This window comes from Adiantum capillus-veneris, chromosome 26, assembly GCF_014529385.1.
Source record: "Adiantum capillus-veneris isolate H3 chromosome 26, ASM1452938v2, whole genome shotgun sequence".
In the NCBI taxonomy this organism is placed as follows: Eukaryota; Viridiplantae; Streptophyta; class Polypodiopsida; order Polypodiales; family Pteridaceae; genus Adiantum; species Adiantum capillus-veneris.
The window spans coordinates 66,828,380-66,850,961 of NC_140956.1; the positions used below are offsets into that span (position 1 = coordinate 66,828,380).

The 22,582-nt window shown below is 45.5% G+C and overlaps 1 protein-coding gene across 6 annotated transcripts in view; it reads left to right on the forward strand.

Moving 5' to 3' along the window:
- Positions 1–22,582, forward strand: part of LOC147423602 (protein CHUP1, chloroplastic-like) — a 55,039-nt gene that overhangs the window by 27,073 nt on the left and 5,384 nt on the right. For 3 of the 6 annotated variants that reach the window (XM_086502258.1, XM_086502255.1, XM_086502256.1), the window contains one exon: positions 88–204. In XM_086502258.1, the coding sequence (XP_086358384.1) occupies positions 88–204 (117 nt within the window). Of the gene's footprint in view, positions 1–87; positions 205–2,782; positions 3,117–4,125; positions 4,512–4,587; positions 4,885–22,582 lie in introns of those variants that run through there. The other 3 variants (XM_086502253.1, XM_086502254.1, XM_086502257.1) reach the window with 2 other exon arrangements.

A 22,582-nucleotide genomic window follows, 5' to 3' on the forward strand; every position in this document is an offset into this window, starting at 1 on the left:
TAAGCATGGATTCTTATTTCTGAGTTTATTGACAAATGCATGAACCCTCCTTTCCAAGCTTATGTTTGTTTTGATTTTTTCGTGCAGTCCACAGAAAGACCAGCTCAAGTAGATTTCATTTGCGATCTAGCCCGAGCAATACAAGTCACACATTACAGTTCTATCGAGCAAATATCTGCATTTGTAAACTGGTTTGAGAGACAGGTAGGTACAATATTCTTAAACTGCTGAATTTGGTTCGTGAACAATTTCTTTCATTTTTAGAAAATATTAACACATTCCATAGTGGGTTGTGGCTAGTACAACAATTGCTTCAATGTAATGTCAAACTTCACGATGACCTGAGAGTCATGTTGAAGTGTGGCCATCAGGGCTTGAGCTTTACACCTACTGTCAGTAAAGATGTGTTTTTTATTGTAAATTTGAACCTGGCAAGCCATTCGACAAGGGGCTAAAACAGAATAACAACACCATGAACAAACTAAAAAAAGAAAACTTCAAAAAAGCAACACGAGGCGAGACACTCTGGGGTGGAGTTCGCTATTCAGATGCATTGGCCCTAAACTAGGTGCCTCTTGTGGTATTTCTTTTTTGTTACAACTTACAATTACCGGTGTGAGCCTTCGTGCATCAGTGCGGGCGTGACTTGAGTGTCTGGGGATCCTGGGAGCATAGTTCTTTCCAAACACATATATTCATTTTCCAAATTTGAAATTGTATGGAAAATAGGAGTATGGTATCCAAATTGGGGGTGCATTAAAATTGGCGATTTTGTCCCAAAGAGTTGGTCTAACAGTGGTTGTGTTTTAGTCACATGGTTTTAGCATGGATAGACTGCCTCCGTTCCAGTACTCCTTGGATGCACCCTCCCTATCTCTCACACTGACAGAGACCAATAGACTCAATACGTCAGGATTTGATTCAGCTAGATACCAGGAGCACATGGATACAACCGACACAGGATTTGGGTACGAAGATGGCTTTCTGTAGAGAGCATCTCCTCCAACTAGCAGAAGAGGGATATGTGATCAGACCGGCCTATATGGACACTCATTTATCCTATGGGATACGATGTGCTATTGGTCAGATACGCACATAATCGCATCAGCTAGAGATTGAGACTGGCAGATTTAGGAGAGTACGAGCAGAGGCCATGATATACCAGTTGTGTCATATAGAGCCAAAGATAGAGTTACATCACATTTTTCACTGTCCGGTATATTGTGAGATACGATGCCGCTTTCACTGTCTATTCAAAGAGGGCTTTGGACCATTGGCTAGAGTCATGAGATATCAAGATCAGAGATGCCTCGGGTTGTTTTTGCTAGAGCTACGCAGACACAAGGAGAGTCTCTTGAGGAGATTAGGCAATGGGAGACATTCACACAGGGAGATTAGTGACTTCTTTAGAGCAAGGACTTAGCATGCCTCACAACAGACTTCAGAGGGAACTTATACAAGAGATATATTAGTTGACAGAGCCATTGAGCTCGGGAGAGCTAGACGCCCACGTCTACGAGGACGACCACGACTCTGTAAATAGTTGTACTGAACAGTTGCAAACTCGTGCAAAGCATCAGCAAGGGTCTGCAATAGTCATTTTCAACAATAGGGCAGATGTAGCCATATAGGGCAGGTAAAGGTCATGCGTAACTTCTTCTACAATGATACATGCAGGCAAGGATGCAGGCAGGCAGGAATGTGTGGGTGGGGGCAGAAGCCTGCAGCCATAGCAGCAACTCAGAGAGTACTCCCTTGAGGTGAGGGGTGCACACACACGAGCGTGCTTAAGTAGGTTTGTCTCTGCAATGTTGCTAGCAAACGAGCCACACAAACATGCCTAGACTGAGCATGTTTGCCTCTGCAATGTAGCGGGCAGTCGGGCCACAAACGAAGTCGAACAGCATTTTGACACACACAGAGAGAGAGACACACATACACACACAGACACACCACATACTTGGGAGAACTTGAGAGTCTCTCTCTCTCTCTCTCTCTCTCCCCGCTGCCCCTTCTCGCGCCTGCACCTGCTGCCATTAGGAAGGGAATGGGGTCTAAGGGGGCCTCTTTATTTGCCATGGGATTAAAAAGGAGATTATGGAAGGGGCAAATGGGTGGATGCCATGTGGACTGAAATGGTGGGTATGGCAGGTCCTAAAAGTAAAGTGGTCAAACTTGTGCTCTTTTACAAAATCAAAGAGAAAATCTCTTATAATTTCAACAAAATGAACTTTTCTCTAAATAGTTGAGTAAAAACCAATACTTTCTCTCTCTAGTGGCTGTCAGTTTCTCCCCCCCTCTCTCCTAAAAAAGGGTCCCTCCAAAAATGTGCTGATCATTCCCTCCCTCTCTCTCTACTGTACCATCTCTCACTTCTCTTCACTTCACTTTCAGTTTTCCCTCCCAAAAGCTCTGCAACAGAAGTTTGAACCTTATTTCCCTCCTCAAGCTTACTGCATTCTCCTCAAGTTGAAGTTCTCCATTTCTCCATGAGCCTCACTAAACACCTCTACCTAAAGCTGAAGATCTGCTGCATATTCTTCTGCTAGATCATCCCTCTTTCTTTCCTCAACAGGTTTCCTACTTCTTCTCCATTGTGCTCTCTAGAGAGGATCTACTTTCCTCTCAAGCTTTGCAACATTATCTTTTCAATTAAGCCAACAAGCAGGTGGAGCAGTATAGCAGTAAGTGGCATCCTTCGTCTGATGTACCATCAAGAATCTTGCTCTATACAACTGAGAACATGGATGTGCAATCTCTAATCATAAGTGTTTGTCTGTAGGTTGTGCCACTATTCTCCATGGCATCACCGGGTACTCGACGACCTAGGAGTGTCATTGACTCCATTTCATACAGCAATGTACAAGACAACAGTGGATGTTGGGTGACGATGGAGTTCAAACGATTGATGTGGGTGACAATGCAGCATAGCTCAAGAGGTGCACACAAGGTCTCAAGGAGACACATGGCTTCTCGAGCACACCATTGGAAGGGAAAGATCATGGAGTTCAAGCAAACCCATGATGGCAAGCGTCTTGCAAAGGTGCAACATGTGTATGTTGCTTCACAACTGAAGCTAGAGACAACAATGGATCCATCGAGGTTTCTTGCAAACTGTAATTTCACTCCTCTATCAATTTTTTAGATTGTATATTTTGTATTTGTGTTGTATATATTGCTTTGATGTCTATAAGGCTTTCATTGCTTGTTCATGTTTGCAGATGTATTCCCATCTAATTTTGTAGAGTGGGAGCCATTAGAGTCCTTCATAGGAACTTTTGAGGCCATCCACATTGACCTTGGCAAGCTGCTCTATGCTGGTTGTCCATCCGTGGAGCTCGTCTCACGGGACATTTTTTTTATAACCATACTTATGTAACGCCTAGGCAAACTGGGTATGGTAATCTTTCTCCAGTTTATCCATTAGCCTTGTAGAGTATGGAATGGCCTAAGCCTGTCTGATAGTGCCTTGATCACAGCAACCAAAACGAGAATCGAGGCGGATGTGTATTCAGCAATGAAGTGCACCTATGGTTCCCATAAAGCTTCCCTAACTTGGTTTATGTCACTTCATGTGTTCGTGTTTATCTTTCGACTGCAGAGTGTTCACATGACACCAACAATGTGGACTTGCAAATGGGAAAGTGCGATCAACAGTTTCCTTGCAGCTGAATGGCAGACTAAGGTGGTCAACCACCAGGGAGATACAATCAAGTACTCTATAGTTGCTGAGAATGTGGTGTGTAGATACCATATTGCGAAGCAGAGCTTGTCAATTGTCTTCCCCTACAGAAGATGGAAGCTGACGAAGGGAGAATGGGAGGCACTAGACTTTGATGTTGCTCCTAGAGAATCAATTGATTTGCAAATATGCCTCCATAATAATGCAGTGCATGACATCTCGGTGAATAATGACTGGAATCTCACTCACCTTCGCGAGTATCTTAATCTTAGATATACTTTGCCCAATCAATATGTTTTTGTAATCAATGAAAAGGTTGTTCGTTCCAGAAAAGAGAAGAGCTTTCTGTGTGAAAACATTGGTTTTCCGCGATATATTAATGTAAAAGCTTGTAACTAAAACAATTTCCCTCCCATTAATACAAATTCTCACTTTGCATGCAGTGGTGGTGGATGGTCGTCACTTTTTGTTCCTTGATGACATTGCAAAGACACTAGGACTCAGAGAAGATGAGTCGCTCTCAGTGCTCGCTATCTATGCGTGCATGAAAGATTCCAGTGGAAGGCAAGAGAAGGTCAACTTTCAAATTGACTTTGAAGACCAAGGTCTCACACCAAGCCTGTCATTCCTCCCTAGTGAAAACGAACAGAATTTGGTACAAACCGTGGCAAATACACTTATGGAAATCAAATCATGTGCCTCATTTTATGAAAGCATCCCGGAAAGCGCTTTTCTTCCACACAAACCGCTGACCATTATGGGTGGAGAAGATCGCTCTAGCATCGACCTTACAAGGAAAACTCTTGGAGAGATGGATGAGGAAATTGAGGTATCCACTTTTTAACTTTATCGATAGTAGATTGTTTCCTATAGCAAGTGTTGAAGTTGTTTAAAATGTTTTGCAGACCGCATACCATGTTGATAAGTTTGCAATGCGTACTGGAGGTTCACGCAGCAATCCTATGGGTAGAGATAGCCTCCTGTGGCACTACCTTGGCCATCTGGGGCCATCCGTTCTTCGAGTTGCACACACAGAGTTCTCCAAGCATGGTTCTGCGGAGTTGCTCAAGTGCAAGGCATTAGGTGCCATCCTTGTTGAAGATTCCCTTACCCTTAATGCTCACAAGTGTACCTTGGTCGATCGAGAGGCCGCATTGTATGCTTTTACAGGAAAGCATCCTAGGTAAGTCCTCTTCCACTGTGCCTTAAGCCTAGGTCAAGGGGTGACAAACCCAGAGGAGATTGTCAAAATTTTTGGTGTCAAGTCGGCTATTCGCCCTATACCAAAAGATGTAATTTACAAGAAAACCAACCAGCCATGATGTAATATCCAGAGCAATATACCATAATTTTGTCTTTTGTTTGTCACTTCATGTACTTTTTTTTTTCTATTGCACATATTGGCCAATAAATCTTTTTCTTCAACGCGTTCACACCTCCTCGACGATCCAAGCACCCGTCTGACGTGGGACGCCCACCGGTGAATAATTTGTGAAACGGAGTTGTTTCGGGTGCGTATGGAGGCCGGGACGACCAAAAGCCACGGCTATGACCAACGACGCGGAACGGGCCGCAAAAAAGCCCTGTGCGCCACGGCGCGCATGGGGTCAAAACTGCCCCATACGCGCCGTGGCGCACAGGGCTTTTTGCGGCGCACATGGGGCAGTTTTGACCAGGTCAAAACTGCCCCATGCGTGTCGTGGCGCACGGGGATTTTTTGCAGCCCGTTCCGCGTCATTGGTCATAGCCGTGCTTTTGGTCGTCCCACAGCCTCCGTACGCACCCGAAACGGCTCCGTTTCACAAATTATTCACCGGTGGGCGTCCCACGTCAGACGGGTGCTTGGATGGTCGAGGAGGTGAAATCTAACTACTTGATTAATTCAAATACTTCAACAATAGAAAGTACACAATTAACTATTAGAGTTATACCGAATGAGAGAAAATCAAGTCGTTTATATTATATCGAAAAGATTACAAATCTGATAAACAGAGATTATATGGGAAAACTAATTCTTATGGAGGCACCCTTCATTCCTCAGATTGAGCACTAGAGCTAGATCTGTAATTTTTAATGTAACTCGCTTTGCATGCACCATACAAGATACACCATCTTGGAACAACTGCACCAGAATGTCATCGGCGGCATCCTGTAAAGCCAAAAGAGATGCACGTTGGATACGTGTAACTGAATCTGAATATTCGTCCATTATTTCTCTTACCACTCGAGAAAAAGCTGCCTTTGGTATTATTGGCTCCGTGCTCTTTTGATATTTGCGAATCTCACGTAGAGCAACTGTTCCAGGCTTCCATCGTCTTTTCTTCTGTGCTATTGGTGGTGGTGGAGGAGCCGCTTGTTTGGCCCATCGAGGAGGGTCATTTTTATACTTCTTCCTCCTCTCTTCTTGGGCTTGTGCTCTTTAGGTGTGAGCTTGTCCTTTTTCTTTTTCGCACATTGTTTTGCTATGAGGAATTTTTGCTGGTCTGGAGCTCCCAGCCTTTGCTTGTTGAGCGGCCTGAGCCCTGTCCTCTTCCGCTCTCGTCTCGGCCTTAGCTCGTGCTTATAAATTAGCCAAGTGGGCTCTCTTAGCCTCGGCTCTCTGCCATTCTTCCTGCTCTCTCTGCCTTCTTTGTTCTTCATGCAATTTCTGTGATTTTCTATCTGTTGCCTCTTTCTTTTCTAACTCTCTCATTCTCTTCCTCCTCTTGGCATCTCGTGCTATTGAAACAGGATCACCGGGTATTACCTTGATTATCCTTTGTTTGATTCGTGGAGGGAATTTCCGCGGTGTAGTTGCGGCTGCTTGAGCTTCAGGTGTTTCTGTTGGTTGATCTCTAGTTGCTGCCGTTGCTTGATCTTCAGTTGCTGCCGTTGCATGAGCTCCAGGTCCTGTTTCCTGTGTTGGTTTGTCATGAGCTGCAAATGCTCCGAGGTCTGGTGGAGGTGTGCGATTTGCATGCTGTGGTGGCTGGAGATCACCAAATATCTGTCACATGGTGTTTTGATCCTCTGTAGTTGAAGGTTGGAGGAGTGGTTAGGTGTTAGGAGCTAGTTCTTGTGGTTGAGGCTGTGGATTTGAAGAGGTGGATTCTGTACGAGGTGGTGGTTGCGGATTTGCAGTATTGTCAGTGGCAGTGGTGTCATCGTTGTGCGTGGTGGTGCGCTCTTGTGTATTGTCCATGTTGTGCAAGATATGAGTGCGTGTACGTTTGGGCTTGAGAGGATTTTCTAAAATGTTCAAACAAGAAATGAACTTTGAGTTATGAATTTTGACTTATATAGTACTTAAACTTTTAAAAATTTTAAAAAACTCAATAAAATCACTAAAAATTAAAAAAGACTCCAAAATAGATGAAACTTGAACCATGGGACTAATAATTGTTGCCTTTACAAATCACTTTGTATGACAATGCATGTTTACAATAGAAATGGTTAGTGTCAAAAGGAAATTAAATTTCCACCCAACGCTTGCCATCACGCCACCTTATCTCCAACCAGCGTTGGAATCGATCTTTTGCACTCGAAGTATGATATGATTGTGATCGCCTCAAGCTAACCACTTTTTCTATTCTACAATTTAAACTTCTTTGTTGTTTTGTCTTTTTTCTCTCTCTCCCTGCTAAAACTCTGTAGAACCAATTGAACATCTCGTGAAGGGCATTGCTCTTTTTTCTTCCACCTCCATGTTGTGTATTTTTAAAATACACTGCTTTTGCTTGATAGTGTGAGCGCTTCATCCCTTGGCTGCTCCAAATGCCTAATGAACCATAAGTGTCGAGGAAAAAAGCAGTATGTGCAAAAAGAATGTGCTGGAAAAAAAAAACTTTAGTTTCGTATACAGATATCTGTATTTTGATTGAAAATATCAAATGTGCAACACACCATGTAATGTGTTATGTGTGTCTCCCCCCAAACATCCACCATTTGTGCTGTAAAACTATTGATTACAAACTTTAGGGTGGATATCTCATCATCGGTTAGCTTTGCCTTTTCGAGAAGATGAAAAATATCATCAGTAGACTGCTACACACGAGCATGCTTAATTCCTAGGGCTGCTTCATTACCTTTGTAGGTAGTAATGTCACACACCTTTTTCCACAACTGAAACTCATTGGGACTTTGGGAGTCTGAATAGTTTGAAAGCAAATGTTTAGCTTCACTACCACCCATACAAACTTTATTAGGGCGATCTTGTGTACTTCCAGATGCCTTCTTGTCTTTTGATAGCTCAACTGCACCCCCATGTAGACCAACGCTCGATAGAATAGATTCTAGTTCTTGTATACACTCTTCTCTTCTTTCTGCAGGCTCCATATTCCAAGCGTAATTAATATGGAGCATAAGCAACTTGTCAAGAATTTGTAGACGGACATGAAGGGTGCACGTATGCACATTTATTAGTGGTATTAAAAGAATAGGATCCCAATTTGGATCATCCATGTTTCGATTAGGAGGTACTTGTTGGTCACAACTGAGGATACCTTGAAACCATTGTTGTAGTGCTTTACCCACTGCTTGTGTAGTGGGTACACCTTTTGCAGAGTTGACTGTAACTTTGCCTCCCTTATCCTTACCACCTTTCAACTTGCTGGCCTTTGCACCCTTGCCATCAGTTCCCATTGAGACTTTACTGTGGCAGCAATAAATGCATGGAAAGAGGGTCATTGCACCTTGCTTGCACCCTAACATACACTTGAGTGTTTTCAAGTCTCCTGCCAAATGCCACTTAACTTGGAACGTTCCCAGACCTGAAACATGCAATCTCTGTCCTTCTTGCTGTTGTCGAATGACATCAACGATTGCTGTGTGATTGAAATACCATTTGAGAGTCTCATGTGTCTCATGTGGGAGATGAAAAGCTGTCAGCCACCAAATATTTTTCTCTGACTGAACACCTAAACAAGTGTTTCCCTTCTCATTGGCATTTAGCTCCACATCAACACCCACCAAGGCCCTGCTCATCAACGTAACACTTACCCTTTCGAGCCGTTGACCTTTAACAACTTGGCACTCATCAAGTTTCATAACAAATATCACTTTCCCATCACGCTCTTCTTGTGTCAACCCATAAAATCTTATCACTGACTCTTGGAGCTTCAACAAGTCAACATACACATTGTTCAACTCTTTGTAGCGGAATACTTTGTTGTCATCTAATGGCATGTCATCCTTCACATACTGAAATCCTTCCAACAAGCTTGCAACATCATTATTGACTCACTTTTTTGCAACACTGACATTGTAAGGCATTGGCAGAAACTGAAACAAACCTTTTGTCCGATGATGATGACGAGTGTGACACTTTTATACAAAGCTTCATAGGCCTTGAAACTTATTCCTGCGCTGTCACACACTTCCATCATCTCTTGAGGCGACACAATGTCCTTTAGCTCACTGAAATACTTATGCCGCAAAACATTAGCATTGGATGGATCATCTAGTAGCTCAACCAACTCCTTTGGCTTGATGATATGCTGCAGCAGAGCACGTCCTGTTGTTTGAGCATCGGGATCAATTCCCATCATCATTCGAGCCAAGTTTCTGCATATTGAATTATCATTACACAAACCTGTAGAACATATAGGAAATCAGAATCTTGCATCAGTATTCTTACCGAGTTTGACGGACACCTTTCTTTCGAGCTCCACCACTTCAGGATAGCAAGGACATCGCTTGTCTCTTGCGCTTACGAATGTGGTAGCCGAGGGGAATGTGTGTGAGATGATCGATTCGCCGACGCATATTGCGTGAAGTGTGTTGTAGTTGAACATAACTATCTAGTCGACGCTCTTGCTCTTTTTTTTGTTGCTGTACTTTTTCATTGAGATTCGCCGTCTCATCCTTAACACGATTAAGGAACAAGTGCGGGCCATCAAAGAAGGTGGGGAGCAACAAAAAGAAATGACGACCTCGTGGGTAGATGTCATCACAAAGACCCAACAAAAAGCAGAAAAGGCCGAAAAATGAATCGAGATTGTTAAGAAAGGGAAAGGCAAGGAAATTACCTCCCCCCCCCACCACACCAACCATCATCAACTTGACACTAGAAGAGGAGCAAAGGAGATGTGTGTGGGCCTTACACGTAAGGATATGTAGCCTCATAGACCAAGATAATGTGGAGGAAGAGGTGAAAGAACTCATGACTCTGGTGGGGGTCAACGAGGAGACGCATACGAGGGCCTGGAGAGTGGGCACAAAGAAAAGCGGGAGCAACGGAGAAACCTCGAAGGAAAGGGCACTCATTCTCCGCTTCCCCTTCATGGAAGCGAAGAAGGATTTCCTGAAGAAGAGACCGACTCTAAAGAAGACTGACATCTTTCTTGGAGATGACCTCACCCTCTCGCAGATTGCTCATATGCAAGAAGTAATGCTGGAAATTAGAGCAGCAAGGGAAAAGGGGCAGATTGCTTTTTACAAAGATGGAAAGGTGGTGATATTGGAGCGACGTCCCGCATGACGGTGCGAGACCTATGGGACCACACTAAAGATGGCAACCTGGAATTGTAACGGTTCACTTTGTCTTGATGTAGGGGCCTTTGAGGATAGCTTCACAGGGAGAGACATCATCTTCTACTCTGAGACGCATCAAGCCCCTAGGCAATCCATGCCACAGGTGCGCGGATATAGATGGGAGACAGCCTGTAGACAAGAGACCAGATTGGAGCATCGAGGACGAGGCTTAGGGGGAGTGGCAGTTCTATTCAGGGAGGAGTTGCAGCCATTGATATATATAGCACACAAGGATGAGCATGCTAGGTACATGTGGGTGAGGCTCATGGCAGAGACGGGCAGATACCTCTACATTGCTATCTGTTACTTTCCTCCTAGTACGTTAGTATATGCATCACTTAGGGGACAATCCCCCTTTGCTATTTTGGATAATGACATATGGGAGTTTTCTAAGGATGGTGACATTATCATACTAGGGGATTTCAATGCTATGATGTCCACCACTAGACAATATTTTATGATACTTCCGAGGAAATGCTTATGGAGCTGGACGTTATAGAGATGGGTCTATCCATATTATCACAAGATGAGGAATACACGGAATATGGCAGACACTTGATGGATATGGGAACCGCACATAGATTGGCCATTTTGAATGGCCTACAAAGATTTTCGACAGCTGGAGGTTTTACTTGCTTTCCACACCGACATGGTGCCAGCACAGTGGATTATGTTATGGCCCAGCCAGGTCTCATTCCATTCTTTCAAGATTTCATGGTGGGCACTAGGCCAGTTGGAGTAGCAGTTGATCATACTATCTTGTCCTTCACCCTGACGTTTCAGTTCAGCACAGCTCCATTAGGAGAGGTCCCTACACACATCCGGTATACCTTTATGAGGGAGATAGACTCTGTGTATATGGATGAGATTTACAAGAAGCTATGCACCCAGGAGCCAGGACGGCCACTAGATGAACTCACTTAGATACTGACAGAGATGCTCCATGATGCAGCATCAGAAGCATACTCCCACAGCCAGCCTACACGGAGACGATCTGGAAAAATGCCTTAGAATAGTTGGTATGATGAGGAATGTAGAGAGATGAGGATCAAGTTACAGAGGGAAGTGCTCATGGGTATTACCACACATAGACAGTCACGGATTATCTTTCGCCGCCTAGTGCGACGAAAGAATAGGGCTTATTTATCCCAACTAGAGCAAGATCTGTGTCAGTTATTTTTGACTTGGGTTCGCAGTCGTGGATGCACGAAGTTTAGGGCAATCTTTACTATAGTGATCCTTCATTTCAGGGCAATGACGACAGGGAGGGGACCCTTCGGGCAGAGGGCATTTGCTTTGGTATTGACCATATTCCCCGCATCTGTAGCACAAAATGGCCGATTCAATGGGCGAGTCGAAGGACGAGGTGGTCCTTTCTCCTGGTGCATGGAGTTGGAGGTGGAGGCATAGAAGCTGTGAGGTGGGGAGGGAGCATAGGTGTGATAAAAGCTGTGAAAGGGAAAAGTGCTCTGCATACCTTGCATAGGAGGGGTTGACAATAAAGGTGGCATGTGGTGTGGATTTCCACAGGGAGAAACCATATTGGATGCAGGTGCTGGCCCTTGTTGAAGAGTAGGACCAAGACTTTGCTGTATTTTTTGCAATCCCTTGAAGTAGTAGCAGTCCTTGTTCTCATGCCCAGACTTTTCGCAGAAGTGGCAATAAGCTCGAAGGGGACAGTCCTGTGGAGGGTGTCCTGGAGAGCGACACGAGTTGCACCTTACCATAGCTTTAGTCTCCTGTTGAGACCAAAGCTCTTCTAGCTCTCTCTTGATTTGATCCAAAGCCTCGTGATGTGGGGGCTTCTCCTGTTTAAGAGAGATTGATTTCTCCTCTTGAAGAGCGTGTTGTAGTTTTAGGGCTTCAAGTTCCCTATGTAAAGAAGTGAACGGGTCAGTTGGACTCTCCAAGAGTACAGAGGCAGTTTCTACCTGAGAAGAATTTGTAAACAACTTCCTTGCCCCCTCTATCCTAGTAGCAGCTGCAACAAACTCCTCCAAGGTGGCATCAGGTCGGAGATTCTCTCTCAGTTTTTGCTGAGAAGTCTTTGGGAGAGCCTTCTCTACCCATTTCTTGACCATGAACTCACCAGGTTGCTGAGGAAGCTTCGCAACCAGAGACTTGGTTTTAGTCACGAGTTCTGCAAAAGTCTCCTCTGGCTGGAGCACCATGTTGGCGAACTCATCCAAAACCTTTTCTTGATAGTCACTTGGCCTGAATGCCACACAGAACTGTTGTTGTAAAGCTGCCCAAGTTGAAAAATGGTTCTCTGAAAACTGACTGTACCATTTGTCTGCTAAGCCATCCAAGGTAGATGGAAAGAGTACCAAACAAGCATCTTCTCTATTAAGACCACGACCCCTACAGAGAGATACAAACCTCCTTGCATGGTCGTCAGCATCTTCTGAAGAGAGTCCTTTGAAGGTAGGAAGCTTGATGTTTACCTTGGCCAAAACTAGCCAACGCCTTCATGGCCCCTTGCTCAGGAGCCCGTTGCTCAATAGTCTGCTGTAACAGAATAGGAGAGAGATTTACTGGGGAAGGTGATCTTGAAGATGTAGAACCGGATGGAGGAATGGGTGATGTCGTATGTAAGGGTGATGAGGTTGATGGACTTCTACTACGTACCAAGGTCGTCTTCTGCTGTAGTACTTCAGAGGACTCAGTAGTGCGCTTTGACGCTCTAATGACCGCCTTGTGCGTGTCATGCAGCGGCCACAAATGCAACCAAAGCTCAACCAAACAAAGCTTTGGGCAATAAGATCTTTTGATTGCTTTAACTGGCTGAAGACAGGTCTAGACTCTACTAAACCAGGCAAGTGACTAGACCCAGGCTAGACCAGGGTCGAGGAAGGACTAGTCCAGGGACGAGGAGGGACTAGTCCAAGGACGAGGGCTGATTGGACGAGGGCGAGAGAGGACTAGACTAGAAGACTACACAGTGCAAGGCTAAGGTAGGCGAAGCTAAGTAAAAACCAACTAGCTTCACTGTTTGTATCTCAACAGAGAGTGAGACTTCAGTTGAGGTCCCACCGTGATCGCGAAAATGAGAGCACCTGTAGCGCGGATAGTGTGTCGTGCTCTCTACAGTGGGTGCTCCTCAGTGCAATGTGCGTGACAATCTCACTCAAAACAGACTGAAAACAAAGGAACAAATAGACAACAACGGAGCTCACAGAGACACAACGAGCAGATCACAACATATGACTCGACTATCTCAAAGAACTGATACATACTCTGGCGTGGCAGCACACTCAGCTCTAGCCCAGGACTTACAGGTACAATGGGGTGTCGAGGCTCAGATGTGTAGGGATGGTGAAGCAGTACTGTGTGTATATACTCGCTCTCCTAACGACGACGCTGGACCATAGAGCTAGAAGATGATCCACCAATGGCTCATAAATGTCAGCAACCTAAACCAATCTCCAAACTGAGTGGTGGTGGTGACCTGGCCACGATGTCCACTAAACCACCACCGTCCGTATCCTGCCACGTGTCAGTGCCCAGCCTAGAGAGTCTGTCCAGTGTGAACCAGACTAGACCAACTGTACCCTAATATTGTGTCCTGTGAAAGTGACACTGTAGCCTGCTACAATATGCCACATCTCTCTACACAGCATCAGGACAACCACCTCTACCGGACCCACTAGAGACATGCCCGGAGACATGTTCTTTCTTTACTTCCGAGAGGGTAAGGAAAGCTATTGACAGGATGAAGACAAGGAGAGCACATGATCATGACGGTCTGGTAGCAAAGCACTTCATCCATGCCAGAGATATGCTCGCAGAGCTCCTGGCTATGATGTTTAATCGAGCCATGTATGAAGACTTCCCTGAGACTTGGAGTATGTCCACGGTTGTGCCTATTTCCAAGTCAGGAGATCCCATGATTCCCGGGAATTATCGCACCATCATGGTTGGTCACACATTAGCTAGGCTGTATGCATCCATTCTTGAACAAGAGCTGAGTAGATGGGCAGAGCGAGAGGCCATAAGATCACCAGGGCAAGCAGGTTTCAGGAGAGTTTTCTCCACTCTTGACCAGATTCTGACACTCAGAGCTATTATTGAGGAGGGTAGACACCATGGCAAGAGGATCTATTGTAGCTTTTTGGATTTCCGCAAAGATTTCGACACAGTGCAGAGAGCCAGACTTATACGCAGATTACAGAACATGGGTGTGCCTACAGAGCTGATTTGGGGGATTCTGGCTCTATACAGGACAATGATGGGGCGGGTACGCACCACTGAGGGAACGTCGGACATGGTCCTCTCCACTATTGGAGTAAAGCAAGGATGCCCTCTATCCCCGACTCTTTTTGGGATGTATGTGGATGAGCTTTCGGACTATGTAGAGCGTCAGGGGGACAGGGAGGCTCAGCTAGCAGGGACATGGATTCCGCTGTTACTATATTCTGATGATATTGTGCTGATTTCTGACTCTCCAGAGGGGATGTAGCATCACTTGGATGCTCAGCATACATTTGCTCGTGAGAGTGGATTGTCTATCAATCTGGGGAAAACCAAGGTTATGGTGTTCAACACCACACCAGAGTGGGTCAGGAGCTTGGCACCCACATTTATGTATGGCCAAGAGACTGTGGAGTACACAGATGCATATACTTATCTTGGGGTAGTCTTCGGTGGACCGGTGTTTTCACTAAGGAGAGCATCAGAGACTAGACTGACGAGAGTATATGCAGTTTTGGGAGGACTGGAGAGGATGTGTTCGCAGGTTCAGTTTCAGGAACTGCGAACAAAGCTTTGTCTTTTTGACACTCTAGTGACTCCAGCTATGCTTTATGGAGTTCAGGAATGGGGACCCTCAGTAGACCACCATGGGAGATCTGGCAACACAGATGGATGGAGATGTATGGAGAGGCCTCTGGTCTCTATGATCGCTCGGATGATTCGGGCTAAGGCCTCAGTACCATAGTAACAGGGGACGCCCTTTTTTGGGTTTCCCGTCCCCACTTTTCCGTCCCCACTTGCCGTCCCGCCCACTTTTTTATACTAAAAATCAATTTGAGCCCCGTCCCCCGTTTCTCGTCCCGGAATGCGTCCCTTGTGACTATGCTCAGTACCACATGAGATTATCCAAGCCGAGCTAGCTGCCCCTCCCCTCGTGGTGGAGGCATTGTGACGAGATCAGTTTCCCTTATGCACGGTCTATGGGATCTCCCCAGGGACAGATACGCTCGGCTTGTTGCCTTGGAGTCATCTCGACAACTAGCTCTACAAGGCGATACAACATGTTGGTATGGACAGATGACAACGTGGCTTCAGTCGCATGGTCTCAAGATGGATATATTACCTCCGCTTCAATACTCCCTGGATGCACCCTGCCATCACTACTGGATGGAGATGATGTACCACACCACCCCCCTCCCTCCCTCCCTCCTCCCCTCACTCTCACTACACACATACATGCCTCTTTATGTACACTGAATGTTTTGTTATTATACGGTCACCCCCACATCTGCACACCGGATGTTTTGTTATTACCAGATCACTTACCACACTACATTTTGTACACCAGATGCCATTATTACCTGGTCATTTTGCACATACCAGATATCCTGAGGATATTCACATTGTTGTACATGGATCTGTCTCATAGGCCAGTTTTCTTTGGCCTTTTGGAGACGTAAATAAAATCTTTCTTCTCTCTCTCTCTCTCTCTCTCTCTCTCTCTCTCTCTCTCTCTCTCTCTCTCTCTCTCTCTCTCTGCGCCTTGTGCGACAGAAGAAACGAGCTTATTTGGCCTAGATGGAGCAAGACTTGTATAAGCTGTTCTTGAGTAGAGACCCAGGAGAGGCATGGCGATTCTTTCATGAGCACTCCCCTCCCCTCGTGATCAATGCTTCTGATGTGTGGGGCCAGTATGTGACATCGTTAAATACAGTTCCTGGACAGGACCCCCTTCTAGATCCTACAGAGCCTAGGAATTACCGCACTATTATGGTTGGCACACATTGGCACGGTTGTATGTATCCATTCTCGAGCAGCAATTGAGTAATTGGGTAGAGGGTGAGGGTGTACGAGCAAAGGGCCAGGCCGGTTTTAGGAGGGGTTTCTCCACTCTTGATCATGTTCTGACACTTAGAGCCATCATTGAGGAGGGCAGGTCACATGGGAGACGGATTTATTGTAGCTTTTGTGGGTTTCCGCAAAGCATTTGACATGGTACCGAGAGCTCGATTGATGCGCAGACTGCAGGAGATGGGGGTGCCCATAGTGTTGATTTGGGGGATTATGGATCTATACAGATAAGTGATGGGACATGTACGCACCCTGGATGGGATATCTGATTTAGTTCACTCCACCATTGAGAGTGAAACAGGGTTGCCCATTGTCTCCTACTCTATTTGGTATGTATGTTGATGAGGTGTCTGATTACATTGACAGAGAGGGTGATAGAGGTGCCCAGTTGGCAGGGACGTGGATCCCATTGTTGTTATATGCTGATGATATTGTGTTGATCTCTGACTCACCAGAGGGTATGCAGCGACAGTTGGATGCATTACACAGTTTTGCAGAGGATAGTGGATTGTCTGTAAACCTTGGTAGAGGTTCTTGCAGTGTATGCCATGTGTGAGGGGTTACCTGAGACTTGGAGGTTGTCTACTATTGTGCCTATCTTCAAGGCAGGTGATCCTACAGAGCCTAGGAATTACCGCACTATTATGGTTGGCACACATTGGCACGGTTGTATATATCCATTCTCGAGCAGCAGTTGAGTAATTGGGCAGAGGGTGAGGGTGTACAAGCAAAGGGCGAGGCCGGTTTTAGGAGGGGTTTCTCCACTCTTGATCATATTCTGACACTCAGAGCCATCATTGAGGAGGGCAGGTCACATGGGAGACGGATTTATTGTAGCTTTGTGGATTTCCGCAAAGCATTTGACATGGTACAGAGAGCTCGATTGATGCGCAGACTGCAGGAGATGGGGGTGCCCATAGTGTTGATTTGGGGGATTATGGCTCTATACAGATCAGCGATGGGACATGTACGCACCCTGGTGGGGATATCTGATTTAGTTCACTCCACCATTGAGGGTGAAACAAAGTTGCCCATTGTCTCCTACTCTATTTGGTATGTTGATGAGGTGTCTGATTACATTGACAGAGAGGGTGACAGAGGTGTCCAGCTGGTAGGGACGTGGATCCCATTGTTGTTATATGATGATGATATTGTGTTGATCTCTGACTCACCAGAGGGTATGCAGCGACAATTGGATGAATTACATAGTTTTGCAGAGGATAGTGGATTGTCTGTAAACCTTGGTAAAACCAAGGTTATGGTGTTTAACACCACACCACAGTGGATCAGGAGATCAGCACCGACTTTCACATATGGTCAGGAGATTGTAGAGTATACATATGCATACACTTACCTTGGGGTTGTCTTCACTGGGCCGAGGTTTTCTTTGGGGAGAGCAGCAGCGAAGACTAGACTGACTAGAGCTTATGCGGCCTTGGGAGGCTTGGAGAGGATGTGTTCACAAGTTCAGTTCCAGGAACCTCAGACAAAGTTATGGCTCTTTGATACTTTAGTAGCCTCAGCTATGTTGTATGCGGTGCAAATATGGGGACCTTCTGTAGGCCAAGATGGTTGGAGACATATGGAGAGGCCCTTGGTATCTATGATCTCTCGACTGATCAGAGCCAAGGCCTCTATACCCCATGCTATCATTCGAGAAAACCTAACTACCCCTCCTATGGAGATTGAGGCGCTTACCAGGTAAGTCTTTGTGCACACCTTGTGGGATACTACTAGAGACAGATATGCTAGACTGGCCCTTGAGTCTTCCAGACAGCTAGCTCTTCACGGGGACACTTCATGCTAGTATGCACAGATGACATCATGGTTACAGATGCATGGCTTCACCATGGACAGGCTGCCCCCTTTCCAGTACTCTCTTCAGACACCCTCGGTGTCTCTTACACGGGTGGAGATTAGTAGACTCATTCGTCAGGACCTGATCCAATTGGATACCAGGAGGACATGGATAGAGTCACCACAGGAGTTGGGCACGAAGATGGATTTCTATAGAGAGCATCTTCTCCACCTCGCAGGAGATGAGTTTATGATTCGACCCAGCTACATGGATACACATATGTCTCATGGTTTGCAGTGTGCCATTGGTCAGATACCCAAATCCTCACATCAGCTGGAGATTGAGACTGGTAGATTCAGAGGGATACCAGTAGACAACAGGATATGCCGCTTATGCCAGCTAGACCAGAGACAGAGCTACATTACATATGTCATTGCATAGTGTACTATGAGATTCAGGGCCGTTTCCACTCCTTATTTAGAGAGGGTTTCGGTCCTTTCTCTAGGGTCATGAGTTATGAGGATCAGAGATGTCTTGTGCTATATCTACTTGAGTTACACAGACATAGAGACACTTTACTGGGGAGAGCTAGAGAGAGACAGTCCCAAAGACGGATTACAGATTTCTTTTCACTAGATATGGAACAGCCAGAGGAGAAGCCATCACTGCAGAGCTCGGCCCACACTCATTCGACCACTACCGGCACTCTCATCGAGCGAGCATTGGAGCTACGGAAATCTAGATGGCCATGATTGAGGAGAGGGGCTACACAACATCGACGGAGACTACATTAGAGGATTCGAGCCATACTCTCTCGACATCCAGAGTGCAGATGAGGATGGATTCTAGTAGTAGTAGTATTTTTGTTCTAGTCTTTTTGTACCCAAACATGGTATCGGATTCACAATTTTGTAACAATTTGGTCTCATAGGTCATTTTGTCCCTTTGAAGACGTTAATATAACATTTCATTTCATATCTCTCTCTCTCTCTCTCTCTCTCTCTCTCGTTTACCTATGACAACATCTGCCCTATCCACGCTCACATTGACGGAGGTTACATCAGAGGATCAGGACTATTCTAGCACGACATGGGAAACGTCTCTAGTACGACTACTCTCTCTCTCGTTTACCTATGACAACATCTGCCCTATCCACGCTCACATTGACGGAGGTTCCATCAGAGGATCAGGACTATTCTAGCACGACATGGGAAACGTCTCTAGTACGACTATTTATAGAGGCGTACGTTGACGAAGCTCTTCAACAACCGATGCAATACTTTCTCGGACAACCCCCGATGCCAGGAATCCTCAAGCACTGATGATGATGATGAGGATGAGGATGATGATTTTAGTCTTTCACTTGACTTCACTTTCACTTCATTTTTACTTCATTTTATTTTTGTACCCAGACTTCGGATTAAATCCACAAAGATGTTTAATATAACATTTCATTTCATCTCATTTCTCTCTCATATTCTGACACTCAGAGCCATTATTGAGGAGGGGAGATCACATGGGAGATGGCTCTGTTGTTGCTTTGTGGATTTCTGCAAAGCCTTCGATACAATTCCCAAAGCTAGATTGATGCAGCCATTTCAATACTCCTTGGATGCACCGTCCCTATCTCTCACACGGACAGAGATCACTAGACTCATACGTTAGGATTTAATTCAACTTGATACCAGGAGCGCATGGATACAACCGACACAGGAGTTAGGCATGAAGATGGAGTTAGGCACGAAGATGGCTTTCTATAGAGAACATCTTCTCCAACTAATAGAGGATGGATATGTGATCAGACCGGCCTATATAGACACTCATTTATCCCATGAGATATGATGTGCTATTGGTCACATGCGCACATCGTCACATCAGTTAGAGATTGAGAGTGACAGGTTTAGGAGAGCACTAGCAGAGGCTAGGATTTGCCAGTTGCGTCATATAGAGCCAAAGTCAGAGTTACATCACATTTGTCATTTTCCAGTACACTAAGAGATACGAGGCCGCTTTCATTGTCTATTCAGAGAGGGCTTTGGACCGTTGGCTAGAGTCATGAGATATCAGGATGAGAGAGAGAGATGCCTCGGGTTGTTTTTGCTAGAGTTGCACAGACATAGGGAGAGTCTCTTGGGGAGACCAAGCAGTGGGAGACAATCATAGAGGGAGACCCCTGACTTCTTTAGAGCAGGGACTCGGCAGTCAGATGGGCAAGCTTCACAACAGATTTCAGAGATCACCTATACCAGAGGTATAGGTGCTGACAGAGCCATTGAGCTTGGGAGAGCTAGATGCCCACGTTTACGAGGGCGACCACGACACCAACGGATGCTCCATCAAAGGATCGGGACTATTCTAGCATGACATGAGAGACGTACAATACGGCTATTTATAGAGGCGGACATTGACGATGCTCTTCAATGGCCGATGCAATACTTTCTCAAACAATGCCCGATTCTAGGTATCCTTGGGCACTGATGAAGATAATGATTTTAGTTTTTTACTTTACTTTATTTTTCATTTTGTACCCAAATATTGTATTAGATCCACCAAGATTGTATTAGTTTGGTCTCATAGGTCATTTTGGCCTTTTGAAGAAGTTTAACATAAAACATTCTCTCTCTCTCTCTCTCTCTCTCTCTGTCTCTCGGTCTCTCTCTCGGAGATCGAGATGACCACGACTGAGGAGGGGAGCTACGCAACACCGACGGAGATTGCGGCAAAGGATCCACAGGATTCTAGCACGACACCTAGCGTGTTGATCAGGATAGGCTTCATGCTACTGCTATTTTGTATCATGGTAACACTTATCCCCACTTTGTACCTTTGTGGCATTATACCATTGCTCAGCTTACCAGCCACCCATAGGAGTCGGTAGCACTCCTATCTCAGGATCTAGTTTGTACCCAGACTTGGTACTAGACTCACCATTGTAATCAGTTTAGTCTCATAGGTCATTTTGGCCTTTTGTAGACGTTAATATATCATTTCATTTCATTTCATGTCTCTCTCTCTCTCTCTCTCTCTCTCTCTCTCTCTCTCTCTCTCTCTCTCTCTCTCTCTCTCTCTCTCTCTCTCTCTCTCTCTCTCTCTCTCTCTCTCTCTCTTCTTGGCGTTTGGTACGATGAAAGAAGAGGGCGTTTCTAGCTTGGCTAGAGCAAGATTTGTATCAGCTGTTTTTGAGCCAGGATTCAAGCGAGGCATGGCAACTCTTCCATGAGCACTCCCTCCCACCGGTCATCACTTCTACAGAGGTATGGGGTCAATATGCATCATCTCTATACACCGTCTCACTGCAGCCACCTCTTCCAGATATGCCAAAGCCATGCCCACACACATGTGCTTTCTTTACCGCCGAGATGGTAAAGAAATCCATTGACAGGATGAAGACTAGGAGAGCATATGATCACGATGGCTTGGTAGCAAAGCATTTTATACATGCCAAAGATGTGCTTGCACAGCTTCTAGCAATGATGTTCAACCGTGCCATTGCGAGGTCCTACCTGATACTTGGAGTTTGTCGACAATTGTACCTATCTTCAAGTCAGGGGACCCTATGGAGCCTGGGAACTATCACACTATCATGATTGGACACACATTGGCACGATTGTACGCATCCATCCTTGAGCAGCAGTTGAGTTAATGGGCAGAGAGAGAGGGTGTATGGGTAGTAGGACAAGCGGGTTTCAGGAGAGGTTTCTCTACTCTTGATCATATCCTGACACTCAGAGCCATTATTGAGGAGGGGAGATCACGTGGGAGATGGCTCTATTGTTGCGTTGTGGACTTCCGCAAAGCCTTCGATACAGTGCCTAGAGCTAGATTGATGCGTAGACTACAGGAGATGGGGGTACCCACAAAGTTGATTTGGGGGATCATGGCTCTACAGAGGTTAGTAGTGGGGCATGTGCACACTCCAGAGGGGATTTTTTATTTGGTTTACTCCACTATTGGGGTGAAACAAGGTTATCCACTATCTCTACACTATTTGGCATGTATGTGGATGAGGTTTGTGACTACATTGAGAGGGATGGTGATAGAGGAGCACAGCTGGCAGGGCATGGATCCCGCTATTGTTATACGATGATGATATTGTGTTGATTTCTAACTCCCCAGAGGGGATACAGCATCACTTATATGCTTTGTACACATTTTCTCATGATAGTGGATTGTCTGTTGACCTGGGAAAAACCAAGGTTATGGTGTTTACCATCACACCACAGTGAGTCAGAAGGTCAGCACCCACATTTACATATGGCTAGGAGATGGTGGAGTATACAGATGCATACACCTATCTGGGGGGCAGTCTTCAGTGGACCAATGTTTTCATTGAGGAGAGCAGCAAAGACTAGACTGATGAGAGCTTATGCAGCCTTGGGAGGATTGGAGAGGATGTGCCATGTTCAGTTTTAGGAACCTCGAACAAAGCTCTAGTTTTTTGACACTCTAGTGGCTTTAGCTATGCTTTACAGAGTTCAGATATGGGGACCCTCACTGGATCACCACGGCAGATCTGGTAGCACTGATGGATGGAGATGTATGGAGAGGCC